Source organism: Alligator mississippiensis, chromosome 4 (genome assembly GCF_030867095.1).
Source record: "Alligator mississippiensis isolate rAllMis1 chromosome 4, rAllMis1, whole genome shotgun sequence".
NCBI classification, from domain to species: domain Eukaryota; kingdom Metazoa; phylum Chordata; order Crocodylia; family Alligatoridae; genus Alligator; species Alligator mississippiensis.
This window is the reverse complement of record NC_081827.1, coordinates 14,508,055-14,527,388: the sequence shown is the minus strand read 5'-3', so window position 1 is coordinate 14,527,388 and position 19,334 is coordinate 14,508,055. Positions and strand designations below refer to the sequence as shown.

General features: G+C 44.0%; 1 protein-coding gene across 5 annotated transcripts in view; it reads left to right on the top strand.

Moving 5' to 3' along the window:
* BEND7 (BEN domain containing 7) overlaps window positions 1–19,334 on the top strand; it is a 58,563-nt gene that overhangs the window by 14,200 nt on the left and 25,029 nt on the right. For 4 of the 5 annotated variants that reach the window (XM_006273191.4, XM_006273190.4, XM_006273193.4 and 1 more), the window contains exons 3-5: window positions 4,783–5,082; window positions 10,143–10,265; window positions 13,463–13,728. In XM_006273191.4, coding sequence (XP_006273253.1) covers window positions 4,783–5,082; window positions 10,143–10,265; window positions 13,463–13,728 — 689 coding nt within the window. The remainder of the gene's footprint in view (window positions 1–4,782; window positions 5,083–10,142; window positions 10,266–13,462; window positions 13,729–19,334) is intronic. The other variant, XM_019487553.2, reaches the window with a different exon arrangement.

The window sequence follows — 19,334 nt, the reverse complement described above, 5'->3', positions numbered from 1 at the left end:
TTCCGGCCATGTAAAGGGGGAAGGGGGACAGCCTAACCCTAATCCAGCCATGTGGAGGAAGGGGGCCTGGGCTGGCCACAGCTTGGCTCTGCAGGGGGAGCTGGTATGGCCCGTCCCCATAGAAGGAAGGGGGCATAGCTTGGCCCTGACCTGGCAGGGTAGAGGGAAAAGGACATGGCTTGGCCTGAACCAGCTGCGCAGGGTGAGGGGGCATGGCCTGGTCCCTATGGGGGACAGGAGTTGTGGCCCAACCCCAGCCTGACTGAGTGGAGGGAAGAGGGTGTGACCGGGCCCTACACTGTGGGGAGGGGAGCACAGCCCAGCCCCAACCCAGCCATGTAGAGGGAAGGCGGTGTGGCCCAGCTCTGCCCCACCCTGTGGAGCTTGGGATTTTGGCAACAGGAAAGGATGGCAGTACTGCTACTGCTCCTCCGCCACCAAATTTCCCAACCTACGGGAAAACAATGGGCCAGATTCCAAGGCTCTACAGGCCATATTTGGCCCGCAGGGTGGAGGTTAAGCCTCCTGATATAGGCATATTAATTAGAGGTGCACTAATACATCAGTCCTTATCGTATCAGCACCACTAAAAGGAAAATTGACATTATTGGCAATCGGCTTTTTTTGGCTGATATGGCCAATAATGTTGCTGATAAATGCCGCATGCATGAGCGCAGCCATAGCATGCATGCAGCCAGCCCAGCAGATCGGAGAGCAGCGTCTGGCTGGTAAGTCTGTTGTGGTGGAAGGGGCATGAGGGGTGTAGATCCAGGCTCCCACAGTGGGGAAAGGAGTGGGGCTGGCACTGCCCCACCAGGGCACCAGGGTGGGGCAGGGTGTGGGACAGAGCCATGAGCAGATCACTGGGGGGGCATGGGGAGGGGGCTCCCACAGCTTCCCCAGGGGAGTCATGGGGGGCATGTGCCCTCCAGATCTGTGCGCGGGGTGAGGGCAGGCTGGTGCTGCGGGCTGGGGCTGGGAGCAGCACCAGGTTCTTCCTGGCAGGTAGAGCTGAGCTGGGCTGGGGCTGCGCTTGGGGCAGGTGGTGACGGTGGCACTGGGAGTGGGGGCGATGGGAGGAGCTACAGCCACCCCAAAATTCTCTGTATCCCCCCCAGTGCCCTTCCTCTCCTCCCGTAACATGTAATAAACGTGTATACTATATTCAGAAGTTGTAATTAAGGCATATTGTTTATCCATACAGTTGGGCACTCAAATACTTTGATGATATAAGCCAGTGGTGGTCAGCCTTTTTGGCTGGAGGGTCAGATGGGCACTGCCTGATCCTGCTGTGGGCCAGATGTGGCAGGGCCCCTTCCGGCCATGTAAAGGGGGAAGGGGGACAGCCTAACCCTAATCCAGCCATGTGGAGGAAGGGGGCCTGGGCTGGCCACAGCTTGGCTCTGCAGGGGGAGCTGGTATGGCCCGTCCCCATAGAAGGAAGGGGGCATAGCTTGGCCCTGACCTGGCAGGGTAGAGGGAAAGGGACATGGCTTGGCCTGAACCAGCTGCGCAGGGTGAGGGGGCATGGCCTGGTCCCTGTGGGGGACAGGAGTTGTGGCCCAACCCCAGCCTGACTGAGTGGAGGGAAGAGGGTGTGACCGGGCCCTACACTGTGGGGAGGGGAGCACAGCCCAGCCCCAACCCAGCCATGTAGAGGGAAGGCGGTGTGGCCCAGCTCTGCCCCACCCTGTGGAGCTTGGGATTTTGGCAACAGGAAAGGATGGCAGTACTGCTACTGCTCCTCCGCCACCAAATTTCCCAACCTACGGGAAAACAATGGGCCAGATTCCAAGGCTCTACAGGCCATATTTGGCCCGCAGGGTGGAGGTTAAGCCTCCTGATATAGGCATATTAATTAGAGGTGCACTAATACATCAGTCCTTATCGTATCAGCACCAATAAAAGGAAAATTGACATTATTGGCAATCGGCTTTTTTTGGCTGATATGGCCAATAATGTTGCTGATAAATGCCGCATGCATGAGCGCAGCCATAGCATGCATGCAGCCAGCCCAGCAGATCGGAGAGCAGCGTCTGGCTGGTAAGTCTGTTGTGGTGGAAGGGGCATGAGGGGTGTAGATCCAGGCTCCCACAGTGGGGAAAGGAGTGGGGCTGGCACTGCCCCACCAGGGCACCAGGGTGGGGCAGGGTGTGGGACAGAGCCATGAGCAGATCACTGGGGGGGCATGGGGAGGGGGCTCCCACAGCTTCCCCAGGGGAGTCATGGGGGGCATGTGCCCTCCAGATCTGTGCGCGGGGTGAGGGCAGGCTGGTGCTGCAGGCTGGGGCTGGGAGCAGCACCAGGTTCTTCCTGGCAGGTAGAGCTGAGCTGGGCTGGGGCTGCGCTTGGGGCAGGTGGTGACGGTGGCACTGGGAGTGGGGGCGATGGGAGGAGCTACAGCCACCCCAAAATTCTCTGTATCCCCCCCAGTACCACTGCCCCTGTCTCTGTATTCCCCCCAGTGCCACTGCCCAAGCTTAGACCTGGCCCAACCCCTCTGTCAGGAAGAGCCCAGCACTGGCCCTGGTCCCAGCCCGCCCTCGCCCCATGCACAGATCCAAGAGGCATGTGCCCTCCAATGCCTCCCCCAGGGATGCGTGCAGTGGCAGGAGCCAGTCCTCCCCACCCTACCAACGAGACACTCATGACTCTGTCCTGTGCCCCACCCTGGCTGGGTAGCACCAGCCCCACTCTCTCCTTCACCACGATGGCCTGGACCTGCGCCCCTCCCCATACCCCTTCCTCCCCCCCAGCAGACTTACCAGCCAGACTCTGTTCTCCAAGATGCCAGGCTGCATATCAGCAATCGGATCGGTATCAGCCAGTATGGCTAGTTAATAATCGGCCATTGATATTGGCCCAAAAAATCTTTATTGGTACTCCCCTAATATTAATATTTCTGCTTATTTCTATTGTGGAAGTGAATAGGAGCCAAAACATGGACCAGAACTCCCTTTTGTTACGCATCATACAAACTTATAATAAAAAACATGGTTCGTGTCCCAGAGTTTACTATCCAAGTACCTAGGTAGAAGCAAGCCAATGGTGTGAGGAGGACTCTCAACTTCCATGGAAGCCAGGAATTGAGAACACTTGCCAACTTTCTAAATTGGCTCCTAAAAGCATAAAATCAGAAGAGATAAGTTTTCTAGGTGTTTCTAATACTTCTTCCAGCATACATTTATATTTCATATTACTATGATATTACATTTCATATAAAGAAGTTCATGAGAGTGACATCTTACACAAAACACCCTGCCTTCTCTTTATTGCTATAGTAGAAATAGTGCTTTAGTATCCTTCTAGCGGACTGGCAAATCCTACGCAGATTAGAGAGCTTTCTTGCAAGCTACCTGCCAGTGAGTTGGAGCCATTTGGAACAACCTCAACTGAAGGTAGAGTTGGCCCAGGGTCAAATGATTCAGTAGATCAGGTAGCTGGCCTTTCACTGGTTATATGTCCAGCAGGTACAAATCTGGCCTCCTTTATTGTGGGCCCTAGGCAGCGTGCTCCAAGAGATTGAACCTGACCCATATTATGTTTTTGTTTGCATTTTTTTTAAAGCAATATTAATGTTAATGACCTTGGTTCGGCAAGGTATCTAAGACACGCAGATAAACTCACTGAAATCCATGAGACTGACTGCCTCTTTGAAGCCAGGCTCATGCTCCCATACCTTGCTGAATTGGAGCTATTGTTCATTTCTTTACACCAGCTCTTTTGTACAGTTACCTCTATAAAAAATGTTTTTTATTGTGGGGGGAGGGGGTTAGGATGTAAATTGAAATATTTTTCAAAGAAAAGATTATATTGAGTAGCCCTGCCTTGAATATAGTATAAAAGGAGGGTTGATTCTATCAGTGTCTTGATCTTCATTATCCTTCTTGCTTAAGATGTTTGATTTTTCTATTACCAGTAAAAAATAGAAGCTGCTTATTTCAGAAGTGGTTATGAACATTTCCTTATTACCAGTGAAATGTAATGCATGCTTTAACGAGCAAAATAGCTACTATCTGCCCAAAACATATATATTCATTGTGCAATCAGCAGTTTCATACATAAAATTAATACCTAAATGGTGCCAAGAGCATTAAAGTATGTAATCGTTATTATTTAAATGTGCTGAATGTATTTGAAACAGTTACATTTTTCTTGTACATATTTTCTTTTTGCTTTCATAATTTGCGTTTGAAGGCTTCCAGCAGTTAGGTTCCACAAGGCTGCGGAGATATTAGCTGCTTTTTAAAATTTTACTTCTGTGTATGCTATTATTGTTAAATTCTAGGGACTAAAGAACTGATGTTGCTTCCATTAAAGTCAATGGGAGTTATGTTATTGATTTTGGGGGGGAGAAGAGGGTCTGCCCCTGAGCAGATGTCCTGCTGATATGTTTAGGGTCTGATCTTGCTTGCTGTACTGAGACAAAATTCCCATTTATGTCAGTGCTGAAGTAGGTTTGGTGTCTTAAAAGGACAGTTTATTTGAGGCTGCGGGAGCCATTGTTATTTCCTTCAGGAAAAGAAATGCATTTCTTCAGCATAAGAGCTTTAGAAGCAGCATTAGGCAAGCCAGCAGGTCTCTTAACCCAGAGCTATCTCAGCCATTTCTGTACTAACGCGTGGCACAGGAGATGATAACTGCCACTCAGCCATGTCTTTTACTTATTTATTTATTTTACTCCAGCAGCTAGAAACTCTTATTGGCATCTAAAATCACTAATCTCTCCCCATTACCGTTTTTGCTAATTTACAGTGATAACTGTGGCTCTGTTTTCATTAGGAGATGAAAGCCGGGAAATTAAAAAACAAATTACAGGGATGAGAAGATTACTGAATGACAGCGCTGGAAGAATCTATCAGCGCGTTGGCAAAGAAGGAGAAAAACTGAAGGAAGAACCCCAGGATTTAGACTTAGCCTGGGCCCAGCGCCTGAACCCCCCTGCAGAGTCCCAGGCGAGCCTCCATCCTTCTCAGAGTGGTGCATGGAATGAATTATCACCCCAAACCAGCCATTTTTCAGGGCAGTATGGAACTCGGTCTAAAACCTTCCAAAATCAAACGAGAACCGTGGGATCCAATGGTACGATCACAGTTAGATACTCCACATGGCATTTTTTACTCTAGTAAATATCTACCTTTGTTCAGATAATTATAGTAATATTGCATTAAAATTACTTATCGTTCGCAGTTTACAAAATGAATGTATAGTTATCACTTTGAAAACCTGGGAGTGTGGGCATGGAGCATTCTGCTCCTGCATTTCTGAGCCTTTAAAGTGGTCTCCTAATGACAGGGCATAATTGATAATATTCTGTTATATAGGTTTTATTTCTGTATTGATTAAATCGGGTCTTGCCATTGTTACTGAATTCATAGTTAGGTAAGGGCCTGATTCTGCCACTCCATGTCATGCTTGGTAGAACAGTAGAACCAATGGGACTGCTTGCAGAGCAAGATCCTTCTTGGTGTAAGGATGCAGAATCTGGCTATTAATCAGCTTACGGTATAAAGTTCCAGTTTAACCTTAGGCGTTTTTTTACATGGGACTATTCAAAATAAGATATGATGGAATTCAGCAATGGTTAACACGTATTAAAACATGTAGCCCATCACCTTCCAGTGTAGTATTGTTCCTTACACTAGATGCTCAGTGCTTTTAAGCGTGTTTTCTTCCTAGTGCTATAGATGACCCAAGCAGTGGAGCTTTCACTTCCTTTCTTGGGAGACTCTTCCACAGTCTGTTCAATCTCTCTCAGAAAGCTTTCCTTTCCTCATTCAACCTGAATCTTGAAAAAGGTGCCTCAGTTGCGGGGGTTTTGTGTATCAACATTGTAAACATGAGCTTGCATCCAAAAGAATTACCAGATATCTCTGGAGCCAACTGCAATTTATTATTAATTGCCATACAGTGATGTCTGCTGTGTCCTTATTTAAAGATGCACAAGAGTTGCATCTGTTACAAATGATGAAAAATGATTCTCTGAGCTGTACAAGAGGAATTACTCTCTGCACTGAAAAACTGACAGTCTTCAGCTTCAGTCTTCACAGGGCTTACTCTATCCCTATATAGGCAATGATTGGCACCAAATAAACTGGAAGCCCTAGAGGCTGATGTGGCAGTGGGTCTCATTTTCTAGCTCTCCTAGTTCAGTTTGTTTTAATATATTAAAGTGTGACAGATATTGTTAACTGTGAAGTGACTTATGGCTTGTCTACACTATGGAGCCTCTGCTACTGTAGCTATGACTGCATAGCTATGTTGGAGCCAGTGCCTTGTGAAGACATGCTATGTCTTGACAAGATGGGCTTTTCTTCAACCATAGTTATGCAACCTCCCTGAATGACAAACAAAATGGACAAAAGCGCCTTCTATCAACATAGCTCTGTGCACACCAGGGGTTTTGCCAGCAAAGCTGCATCAGCCAAAGGAGTACGATCTTTATGCCCTCCTAGCCAATGTACTTATGCTGGCAAACTTTATAGTGTAGACCTGGTCTTGGTGCTCATAAGCCTCATAGAAAGAGTACGTTTAAAAGAGGGATTTGAATGGGTGGAGGATGAACATGCAGTGCAATGAGATGAGCACGTATAGAAGAGAGTATGGAAAAAGGGGCAGAAAAGGAGAGGAGGAGGAGATAAAGAAAAAAGAAACACAAAAATTATTGCAAAGGAAGGAAGGGAATATAAGGTTTGCAATTGCAAAATAAGGACCTGACTGCATCCCCAAAATCCATAGGACCTTTGCTCAGATCTGACTTCGACTTCCCAATGCTGCAAGCTGGGCAGATCGGCACATGGACGTCTATGCTTGTTGAGTGCCCCGTTCATTTCAGTAGAACCTGTGGGCAGGGACCTGATGTAGCATCCCCATCCAGCATGTACATAAGTAGTTCCCTGGAGGTCAGTGGGGCAATATCAATATTTGTGTTTTTTATCTCTCAGTGTTCTTTAGAGAATGTGAAAGCGGTGTCCCATCAGAATAGGTTTTTGGCTTTGCTGAGATTAATTTCAGCGGATTGCACTTGCATGCTTTTCAAGAATAAATTTGTTGTTGTAGAAATCTAACACCAATGTGATTTACTATCAGCAGATCCATTTGCAGGAAAAACTGTCCTGGAGTATCTGCTGATCATGCAGAGAGAGCAACCAAACAATGTATTTGTGTCTTCTCTATCAGTCATACAAGCCAGTATCAAATTCACATGTTGGCTTGCCTCCAAACTAGAGGGAGATGGCTCTTTAAAGACTCCTCCGTAAAACTAAAAAGTTGCTTCTCTTTTTTAAATTAAAAATTGATTTATACTAACTTGAAAAAGGTTTCTTTTGTCCTCTAAAAATGAGGACAAAAGATAGTGCCTAGAACAATGACTGAGAACATTCTCCATGATGTTTCTGACACCAGTGTAACCAATCAGAAGAGGGAGGATGGAAGTAAAATAAAAAATCTTTATGAATATGTATGAAGTCAGTAGAACCCTGCTTTGATTTGAAATATTGGTGGTCTCTTTTCCCATTTACAGTACATACGGTAGATTTACATGGGTAATTTCTATCAATGCTAATGGGGATTATAATGTAAATCCCTCATGCCTCAATGGGAAAATAGACCCTTTGGTTTTCAGTCAGGGGCCTCAATGCCTGCATGCCTTCATTAGGAATGCATTGTATTGTAACAGGGAAGATGAACAGGTATTTACTGACAGAATTTGCTTTGTCAAAGTTTTTATATGCCATTCACCAGAATGTAGAATGTGAAACAAATCTCTTTCAAATATTCTTATTTATTATTTGTTAAGCCGCAGCAACAACCTGGAAGCTGTGCAAGAGACAAAATAAAGCCAGGCCTGTCCCAAAGAGCTTATTATTCAAAGAAGACAGACAGAGAGTAGGCAAGCAGCATTGAGGAAGCCCAGAGGGAGGGGTGAAAGGGATTTTTCATTGTTTTCTTTAATTGTAGTTATTCATATAACTGTCTCCTATTTTTGTTGGCATCCAAGACAGCTGTTTGTCTCACTAAAGGGCAGGTAGCTGTGCTGTTGCCACTGAATTTTTCTTACAAAGCCCATGAACAGTTGGAAGTTGCCTTGAACCTAATCTACTGTAGAGAGGTCTAGTCTAAATGAATGCTCAGGTGAAGGGTATTGGCAGAACTAAGTTCAGGGACTCTGAGTAATCTGCCACAGGCCAACAAATAAAAATCTTCTCCAAGCATTGTTTGTACATCTCTAACAGCATGCTAAGCACTTTATGGACCACTGAGAACATAAAGGATGGTTTCTATGCCCATTCCCCTAAAACAACGCTCAGTCTGAATAGGCAGCAGACAAAGGATGTGACCAAGTTGGGCAAAATGATCCTGAGTCACTAACCTGTTCTTGTTTTAATCTGCAACTGCCGGTGTGTTACAAAGCAAATGGAGCTGGTGCAGTAGTTTTTTTTTCTTAGTTCTCAGAAAGCCTGAAACAGGAGCTCTCAAAGATGGGACCTACGCTATTTACCTCAATGCAGTGTTAACAGCAGATCCATAATTATATTCATTTTAAATGTCAGGTTCTTTATATGTAAGACAGTCAAAAGATATCACTAAGAAGGTCTGAGCAATCCTCCGCAAGCAACCTCTTTGTTTTACAAATGAGTGGCTTCTGGAAGGATTGTGACCACTTTTTTCTCAAATCTGGTCTCTGGGGATCATTGCCCAAAGCAGACAGTCATAAGTGGGGCTCGATACCTAATGGACCATATCAAGAAGGGAGTTACGTGGATCTGGAGACGCAGCGAGATTTGGGGAGCTCTTCCTATTGACACAACCTCAGGATGTGGTACAAGCCAGAACTAGAAAGATGTTAACATAGCAGAGGTGGAGTAAAGGGTGTTAGAGAAGAACCATAAAAATAATTGAGGATGTTGGAAACTAAGAAAGAAAACTGAATGAATTATATGTGCTTTGGCTAAGCAGCCATGAAAGCCGACATGGGTGTCTGCTTGTCCGGCTAGAGAACATAAGTGATGGTGCTCCCCCAAAGTCAGTCCACCTATGAGACCAAAATGAGATGACTTGTATTTAGTTGTGGAGAGCTTCAGAATGACTGTCCCTTTCCTTGCTTTGTCGAGCTGTAAAATAGCAGCTGATTTAAATCCTCATCGTAGTCTTCAGCGTTAACTGCTATTCAGACAAGTACCACCAGAGCAGGTTATATTCAATTTATCTTTTGAAAGGTTTCTTTTGCAGTTTTGAGGAGCTGAAAGGTGATTCTTTTAAAACAAACCTTAGAATCAGCTGCAGAAGGTCCGGCCACCAGAGATCTGGACCTGCCCTCTGAGCTAAGCTGCTGGGTAGGAGACATAAAGACCGTGGAAGCTGAGATAGTACTAGGGATGGTACAACAAGAAGCAACTAGGAGTAATGGGATTAAACTGCAGAAAGGAAAATTAGCATGACCCATCAGTAAGGCGTTCTGGCCGGTGGTCTATTGGGCTGTTCCCTAATCCCCACAGAGGAGTTGTGAAAATCCCATCTGGGACTTGGCAGTAGAGAACATGCCACAGAAAATGACTGTGCTCTGGTAGAGCAGACTCTCCCAGCTTTCTTGTTGATGATTCTTTTCCTCTGTTGGTTCCTGTGCATCTGTGAACTGAGGATCTTATTTTCACTCTCAGTTCTTCACTTCGTAAAGCAACATGTGTAGCATTCAAGCAATTTTAGAAATCGGAGGCCCTCATTTAAGGCTTAATATAAACCTTTATTATACAGACAGCTACCCATTCTTTGTAAGACTGTTCTAGGAGACGGGTTTTTTGTGCATGATAAAGTGAGTATGTTTATAATGAGGTTTGGTGCTATTGTTATCTGAGATGAACTAACCTGACAATAGAGAGCCCTGCTGTGAGAGTACATTGTATTCCCACTTCCATGCAGTCTTCACCAGCCCATGTAACATCATGTTCCCAACAGCATGTCAGCATTTACACTGGTAATTGGATAAAACCTGGTGGCCCCCTCCTCTCAAAAACGAATGTATTGAAAATTATTGGTTTGCTTTCGTTGGATTCAATTTTTTTATAGTGTATATTGCTGTCTTCAAAATCCTGTCAAGATTTTTTTTTTTATTGTATCCTTCTTTTATTTTCTTTCTTTCTCAGGGGAAATTCCAGGGGTGAATTCATCAGTAGGACCAAACTGCTGTACTTGTAACTGTCAGTCAACCTTGCAGGCCATTCTCCAGGAACTCAAGACCATGAGGAAGTTAATGCAGATTCAAGCAGGTACAATGATCAACCTCTTGCACACTAAGTGTTAAATCAAGCCTAATGTCTTTAGGCAATGCTTTCATCTGGAAGAGTGATCCAGGGCTTACTGGACAAGGCTGGGACTTGGAACACCAGTTTTCAGTTCCCTGTTCCTTAGGCAGGTTACTTGGGATTAAATTTTCAGAATTTGCTTTGGCAGAAGGCAGGGTAACTGAAACAGGGATGCATAAGCTTTCATGAGCAACAGATTGCTTCATCAGACGCTATGAAAGGACATGCAGAGAGCAGGCTGTACAACAGGAGTGATTTAATTACAAAAGACTGGGAAGGAAAGAGAGACAGTCATGCTGAGAGTTTGCATCTGGTCAGAAAGGAGCTATCTGAACATACCTGAGCAAGTTCCTTGTGTAGCTTGATTGCAGTCCATTTCATTGGGCTTGGTTGTTGTGGGAAAATTTGACTCCCAGCACCTAATGTGTCTCAGTTTCCCACGTACAACAGGGATCGGAGCACCTCTCTATTTTGCAGGTGTAATGTAAATTGAAGTATATTAAGGATATTGAGGTGCTCAGATATGTGATAATAGGGCCCATGTAAATCCTTAAATTGGACAAATTAATAGAAGAATTAATCCATCCCATTCTGTATTTTCGTGCCGTGTTCATTCAAAGTAGGATTTCTCTGCTATCTTACTTGTTTTCACCCAAATCCTTTTATCCTGGAACTTAGCAACCTCAGCAACAAATTTGAGACTTGTATAGCACTATCTGTCCAAAGAACTGTGTTTTGCAAACTGGGTATTCGTATTTCCATTTTACTCATGGGAAAAGAGAAGCACAGAGAGTGTCATTTGACTCAGATCAGCACAAAATGGAAATCCTGGAGTTCCTTCGCTGGACAGCAGCTCCCAATTGGAACTGTGGGGGAGAATAAGAAATCCTAGAAATCCTCAAAACAGGGCTGGAAGGGATCTCACATGGTCATCTAGTCCAGCCCCCTGCGCAAGGCAGCATGGCCCTGACTAAACTATCAAAGCCAAATGTCTGTCCAGCCTGCTCTTGGAAGTGTCCAGAAATGGAGATTCCACAATGTCTTTAGGGGCATTTCTATACATACCTTTTCTTTTGGCAACACACCACCACTTCTGAACAGACTCGACTAATAGAGTCTGCTCCGCACGTGAGCTGATGCTCACTGTGCTGCACCATATGCGGTTGTATAAGTGGAAAATGCGCGTCAGCATGTAGAAAATGGCAGCCATGTGCTTTTGAACTAAAGCATCTCCAAAATGTTTTAGTTCAAAAGCACACCACCGCCATTTTCTCAGCACTGACATGCATTTTGCTGCTTTTACAATTGTAAGTGTGTCAGCGCCAGGCACTTGCATGTGTAAAAATGCCCTTAGTGCCCTCTTCCAGTGCTTAATCACTATCACCTTAATTGACCTATGGTAGAAGCGGAAAGGGTAGCAAGGGTGTTTATGCCTTACAGTATCATACATGAAATAATAATATGATCTAAAGGAACACTCATACAAGCATTGTAAGATTAATCAATATGACTAAAGATGTTGCAAAAGAACTGTAAAACCTGATTCTGCAGCCCTTACCTTGATGAGTAATCCTTCAAACGAGTTGCATTGATTTCTGTGGGATTACTTACATGAGTAAAGATGACTTGTGAATAAGTGATGCAGGACTGAACCTCCCGCATTAAAACTTGGCATCCAGGATAGCAGATACATTTCTCTTTGCCTTCTGAATTCGAAGGATGTAAATTACTTGAAAATGAATAGGTGTCTTTTTATAAAGCCTTGGGAAATAGTTTTTGTGGGGTGTACGAAGACCAGATGGAAAGGAAGAACCTGTTTGGCATTTTTGTTAAAAATTAGCACCCCACATACAAACATATACATGAAAGCATAATGCTACTTAAGCACCTTTCTAGTAAAAAAAAACAAACTGGAAATTGCAGCCCTTTATGTTCTTGCCAGAAATGAAACATCATCGAAATCTATTAAGTAAATAACACTACAGTGTGTTACTTCTTTTGAAGAAGCCTTGTAAATAAGAGCAGTTTGTTGTTCACTCAGTGCTGTGGAGTTTTCCATAAAAATTTCACTCGCATGTGGGCAAAACGAAAGTCATTTGGTATTTGTTTCTGGTCCTGAACCTGAAATCTGATGCCTAAGGAAGGACTCGCCCATTGATCTGATTACAGGATCAGGTCCTTAATTACCAAAGCATAGCTGGATTCTTTCACAGTGCTGTGCAAATGTTCAATATTAAAATTATATAAATAAGAAATAAAAGTCATCAGGCTTCAGATGTAGCGTGTGAATTGTGTGTTTCTATGTACAGCAGAACTTGGATCATTTGTACCCAGGTGGTTCACAGCAGGTTGCCCAAGTTAAGGATGAGCTGTTTGCTGTGGCATATACTTCAATGGGCAGCGCTTCTCCAATCAGCTGGAGCTCATCAATGGTCCCAGGCTGCTGATCAGAGAAACATTACCTCTGAAATAAAAGCCATAGCAAATAGCTGGAACACCTGAGCCATTTGCTGTATCTGCATATATCTCCAGCTAGCTCACAAACCCTCCTCTTTGCAAGGCATTAAGGAACCTAACCCTGCAAAGAGCCTGGGTGCTGCTGTACAAAAAAACAAAACAGGCATCAATCTCAGCTTACTGTTTTCCAGAAATATTCAATGCTGTTTTCACTCCTCGATAGCACAGGACTTTTACATGTTCTCGTTCAACTAATTATCATGGTGGCTAAATTTGGTGCTAATGCAATTAGTGGTATTTTATTTATGTCAGTAAAAGATGTTCAGAGACAAAGCAGTTTTTGATCATGTGGAAGGACATACAATGCAACACAACTGTAATCATTGCTAAAGTACTTATGCCACAAACATCTCCCCCCTCCTCCTCTCTCCCTCATTGGTCATTAAGAATTCCCAGCTTTTCTATTGCATTTTTCATCATAGATTCAGTGTGTTTTACAAAGGAGTTTGATATTATCCTCATTTTAATGAAGAAATTATCCAGATTTGATTTAAAAATGTTTCTTACCACAATTTATAGGTCTGTTTGCTATTTGTCCGGAAGCACAGCAAATCAGTAATTTAGTTTTAACCTGAATTTGTGTATGTGTCTGTGGGGCAGAGTTTATGTCCATAAATATATTCACAGCTTTTGTTTCCCTTTAGTTGGAACCCAAAATAGACAGCAGCCTCCCGTTCCCCTGATCTGTGCACAGAAGGCAACCATATCAAGGAAGAGAAATAAAAAGAAAAAATTGCCCCAAAAGACTTTTGAACCAATTACTGTGAATAAGAAGTCCAGCACTGTAGAGAATGAAAAGAAACTGTCAACCAACTCTGAAAAATCCAGTCTGCACACAGCTGAACCTGCTCTCAAACCAGAGACCCCCATTTCAGGATTTGGTATCATTCTTGAATCGCCTTCCTCAGATGTAAGTTGATATTTGAGGTGCATAAAATACCACTTATACTAGAGGAGGAATGCAGAAGCCTACCAGCGGCCGTACTTTTCCCTCTTCCCTTAAAAAACAAACAGGGATTTGGATGTGATCGGAGACTTGTGAAAGAGGTGTGCTGTTTCAAAGGCCTTATCTTCTTTTTCCTTACCCATCCTGCAGGTGCTCTCTAAAGTTCATTGTTATTTTTAACCCTGCAAAATAACCTGGTCTCCGTCTGCCATGCTGCTAGGAGCCAAGGTGGGCCTAGGAGCCCTGCGTGTATGGAATTTACCCCCTTAGCTTTTTGGACTAATCCACACCTTAGCCCTGATCCCCCAAAGACTGATTTATGTACTTAATTTTATGCCCGAATAGTCCTATTGGCTTCAATGGGATTACCTCATGCATAAACTTCCTGTGAGTAAGTCTTCTGGATTGGAGTATTTAATTTGCATCCCTGTAGTTTTCAGATAAAGGCTTTGATCCTGCTGTTCAAGTCTGCAGGGCTTCATATGAGGCAGGGGTCTGCCCAAGCAGATCTAGTTGCAGGATCAGGGCCAAAGTTAGCAGCTATTAGTATGTGTGACAAGGCCATGGAAAGGCTGCATTTGGCATGCTTTTCTTTTTCCTGCTTGTGAGTATAATGGAGTGTCTAGCTTGTGTCCATAGTAGTGGTTGATCTGCTTTGTTTAATCACGAGGTGGATGGTGATCAAAAAGTTCGCTGATGAATAAACTAATCATTTATTTCTTTAATATATATTTTTTTTTAATTTTGCAAAGGCAGTTTCCAATTTCCTAAGTAGTGTGAGCTTGAAGAGCATAATTAGATTCTGTATCAATGAGCATAAATGAAAAGAATTCTGTAGATAATGTTGTACGTTTCTGGAAGTGCCAACTAATAATAAAAAAGAGCAGTCATGATAATTCAGTTATATAGATGCAAGCTACACCACTAATTAGATTACAGTGTCATGTCACAGAATCTGTGTAATGATATAGTAAGTAGCTGAATTCTTTTCAGGGGTTCTTCTGTTGCAGTATTCTGGGGGAAAATGTTGGATACAATAAGAACTATTTGATACCTTGTCCCCTAAATGTGTGGTTTAAGTTTATTAAACTATTTGCTTGTGGCTTTTCAAATTTGACCTCTGGTTTTTTGGGCAGTGTCAGGGGTAAAATTACAGTGAAATTTAATCCCCAATTTTTGTGGGTGTGTTTTGTTCATGGCAGTTTTGTGATCAGTTCACTGTCAAAGCAGTTCTTTGCAGGTGTGATTTTTTGCACACATAAATTGGATAGCCTTGGTAAGGCTATCTGAGCCTTGCCAAGCCCTTCACTCTTGAAACCCACTTGTTAGTTCAATATGGTTGCAGTAAGAGAACCCCTGCCGTCTTAGAGGATAAAAGGAGATTAATTTTATTTTGTAATGTAAACAGTTGTTTTGTTAGTCAAAAGAAAACAGTTGAGCTTTTTAAATGAAAATAACAGTGAAAACAATACTGCCATCCCTAAATACCTGGAACATACTAAACAAAGTCACGTCTTTTTTCAAAATTGAATGATAGCACTGTTTTATCTTTTTCTTCTCTCTTTATTCATAAGCATTTCTGTTGCGTTCATGACCAGAGGGTCTGAATGGCCAGGGAAGCTAAAAGGAAATTCCTTACAGTACAGAACTCTTGGAAAACTGTAGAAGTTGTCCGTGTGTGTGTGTGCTGGTCCATATCAATACAAACCAATGTCAGTATTCTTTCCACCCCATCTATTTGGCTAATAAGTAGGGCTGTCAAACGATTAAAAAAATTGATCACGACTAGTTGTGCAATTAAAAAATTAAGTTGCAATTAATCACAGTTTTAATTGCACAGCTAAAAAGCTCAAAATTATGCTCAGAAAAACTCAAAATTATGCATGTACTTTGTATGGGTGGGGGTGGGGTGTGTGGGGGGAGATTATGAAAGTGTGGGTGTGCAGTTTGGCGTCCGGGGGGGAAGGCTGTCCGCATGCCCTGGCAGGATGCAGGGTACTGTGAGTCAGGAATAAAGAGCAGCACCAGACCTGGAGGGCCTGTGGTTTGGAAGTAAGGGATAGACACAGTGCCCAGCAGGTAAATCTGTGGAGGGAAGGGATGTGGGGGGGGAGGGAAGGGATGAGAGAGCAGATCAAGGCCAAAGGCAGCAGGGCACAGAGCCCACCTCTGCCCTGCACACAAATTGGGGGGGACATGCCCCCCCATGCCTCCCCTGGCAGTGCACTCAGTGGCAGGGAGCCATGCCTCTCTGCACCCCAGGATGAGCCGCCCGCAGCTCCATCCCATAACCAGCCCCAGGTCCCATTCACCCCAGCCCTGCCCTACTCTCTCCCTCACTGTGGGGGTCTCAATCTCCCCCACCACGCTCCTTCCCTCCACAGGCTTACTGCAGGGTGCTGCTCTACACACCACCAGGCTGCATTCCTGGCCATGTACATGCTGTGGCTACTCCTGTGCATCTTGTCTGTGCACGTCGTGTTCCCCCCATGCAGTGGCTCCTCTGCACTGCCACCATTGCCCTGCTGGGTGGCACGGAGGCAGTGTCAGCAATGGAGCAGAGCCCAGGCATGGGCTCCAAAGCCATATGTGCGATTAACATGTTAAAAAAGTTAATGCAAGAAAACACATTAATCGCGTGTGTTAACTGTGATTGACACCCCTACTAATAAGTGATCTCAATGCAACTTTACAAACCCTGCATTATACCTCTGACACCAAAGGAATTAGTTCAGATTTGCAGAGAAGTTAATAACTGCATTGGCTTCAGTGGTAGTTCTGGATTCATATCATTGGAACCAAGCTGTGCATCTTGGTTTGGAATAAAGATGATCCTGCCTCAGGCAGGTGGTTGGACTAGACCTCTGGAGGTGTCTCCCAGCCCTATTTCTCCATTATCTGTTTGGTGCATCCGTTGATATGGGCCAGATCCAGCCCATGGAACCACTGAATCCACTTTGCAGACCGCTTTGGACTTGTAACATGGCTCTGCCTCGGGGCAGCAAAAGTGCCCTTTCTGGCCATGGCCTGAACCCTGCCTCATTACCCACTCTGGCCCGTCTGTGCTTTTCTACTCCACTGTGCTTTTCTACTCTCCCAAGCTGTTAGGGCCTTCAGTTTTTCTGGCTAAGTCCTCTTCTCCAGCCCAAGAAGTAGTAGTGGCCACTTTCTCTTGGGGTGCTCAGAGCTTTTCCTCTCCCTTTTGGCTCCTTCCAACTCCACCTGTCAGCATCTTGAGCTCTGGCCCCTGGCAGGACTTTAAGCACCCACATGCCCGTTGGCGCCTCTGGGAGCTAAACCACAGTGCACCCCTCAGGCATCCCAGTGTGACCTCTTGTTCACACTTGGTCCTCCGTTGTGAACGCAAACCAAAAGCATGAGCATCCGCTTCCACAACAAAAGATTCTGGTCTTGGAGTTAATCCCACCCACGGTAGCACTAACACAAAGGCTCCAGGCACTTTTCTTTTGCTGCTCAGGGTTTGGGGTTTCTTCCACCCCTCCTGGGGCATAGGATCTTTCCTCTAGGCAGTCCAGACTGGCTCTTCCCTGGAGCTCTGCCTCCTGCAGACCCTATGGCCAGACTGCCTTTCTAGGTCAGGCCCTGGCTTTATAAGTTTTGCCCAGAGTCACCTGACCCTCCACTTCTGCCCCAAACCTGTCAATCGCTGCACCTGGGGCAAATAGCCATTTTATTAAATGACCCTCTGCCCCTAGCAGTTCTTTCAGGGGCTGGAGCATCAGCTGCTCCCTGGTTTCCTCTCTTCTCCAGTAATGGGGTAGGGGCTATTCCTGTGCCACGGAGGGGATTGTGGCTGAGTCCTAGTACCTGCCAACCTCTGACCTGAGCTGGGTCATTACAGTTCACAGCCTCAAAAGGTTGCTGACCACTGAGCTAAGCTCCTTATTTAAATATCACGTTCTCTTGCTTCTAGTTAATCTTTATTCTTTGATATAGTATCACTGATCGGTGTAAACTTGGTAATGGCTTTGCATTTCTAATCAATACAACCTACTGAAATGTTGGGGATTAAATCTAATTTTCTGCCTATTAATTTTAGCACAGCAAAAGTGTCAGAATTTGGATCTTATTTATGTTATGCTTTACATGAATAGTTTACCCACTGGTTCTTTATACCCTGATTATTATCTACTAATAGAAGCTATGCGATTTGATAAATCACATTCAAAGTTGTCCATGAAAGCTCAATTAAGTACTGATTGTCTTTGATTGAAGAATAATTTGCCACTAAAAGCAAGCAGGAATAAATCAGCATTTTACCTTTGAATGATATGGCTGAGGTACAAAATGATTCTCTTATTAAAAACAAAGAAAGCCTAAACTAAAGTAACATTGACTGTTTTCCAAATGATGCACAGGTGGATTTCAGAGAGAATTCACAGAAATGTTAGCAGAACGTGTTTATGTCCCGTGTCCATCACTGGGATTCTGCAAGCCAAAGTAGCGAAGTAATAGGTACTACTCCACATCAGTTAGTCACACCTGGACAATCACGCACTGCTCCGATTAAATTGTTGTAAAATTATGCCCATTTTTTTTGCACTTAAAAAAGTTTTTGACAGTCATCAGGATAGTTAATGTTAATGCATATTAAAAGGATTACACCGTGACTTTGAAATGTCTAGTAGAATAATTTTGACCATGTTGGCAAAAGTCAGAGTTTGAAAAGTTCACCATGTGAAAATGCTTGTCAAGATAAGCTTATGTTTTGATGCAGTTTAATACCTTTATGATGATACCAGTTTTGCAAAGGAATCTCCACTTTCACTTGTCTTGTACAGTATGTTTACCTAATGATGCATGTGACTTAGAAAATATTCTGCTTTCTGTGAATCAGATTGGCCTCCTGCTTAGAAAAGCCACAGAAGAAAAATTACACAGTCGAATCCTACTCAGACTGACAGACCCTTCAACCTCAGTGAAGTTGCAAGTGGTTACAAGCTGAGGAGGGAATTTGCTTCCATGACTTCAGGAATCTTTGAAAATGCACTCACATTATTGCAAGTGGATATTTTTCAGTTTAAAAACCAAAGTCGCTGTTGAGGGAGTAAACATATAAGATATAAAATATATAAGAATAAAGTACACTTTGTTCATGTATAGCTCTCAGTTGTGGTGAACAGGTGCACTCCCAAAATCACAGTACAGAGACCTTTTTTGGACACCTTTTGGAAAATTTTGTCCCTAAAAGTACTTAAAGTAAATCCAGATAAAAGGTGTTATGCAAATAAAGAATAGTGATTTCCCCCCATCACCCACCCACCACCCCTTTTTTTTCTGTCACTGGCTTTTAGGTACATGATTTACCAATTTCTTTGTGCTAAAATAAGCTGCTAATTTAACATCATCTTGTTCTCAAGATGCACTTAGGATGCATGATAGCAGGGGTCAGAAGGCACTAGATATGAGAAAAATTGCTGAGTCTGTTTCTTCTGCCTTTACTCACATGGACTATTTTTTCACTGCTAGTCTTGTAGCACCTTGGATGGACCTTAACCATCTCTCCCATTACATGTGCCCTCCTGGTCTTGGGGAGGTACATCTCTGCT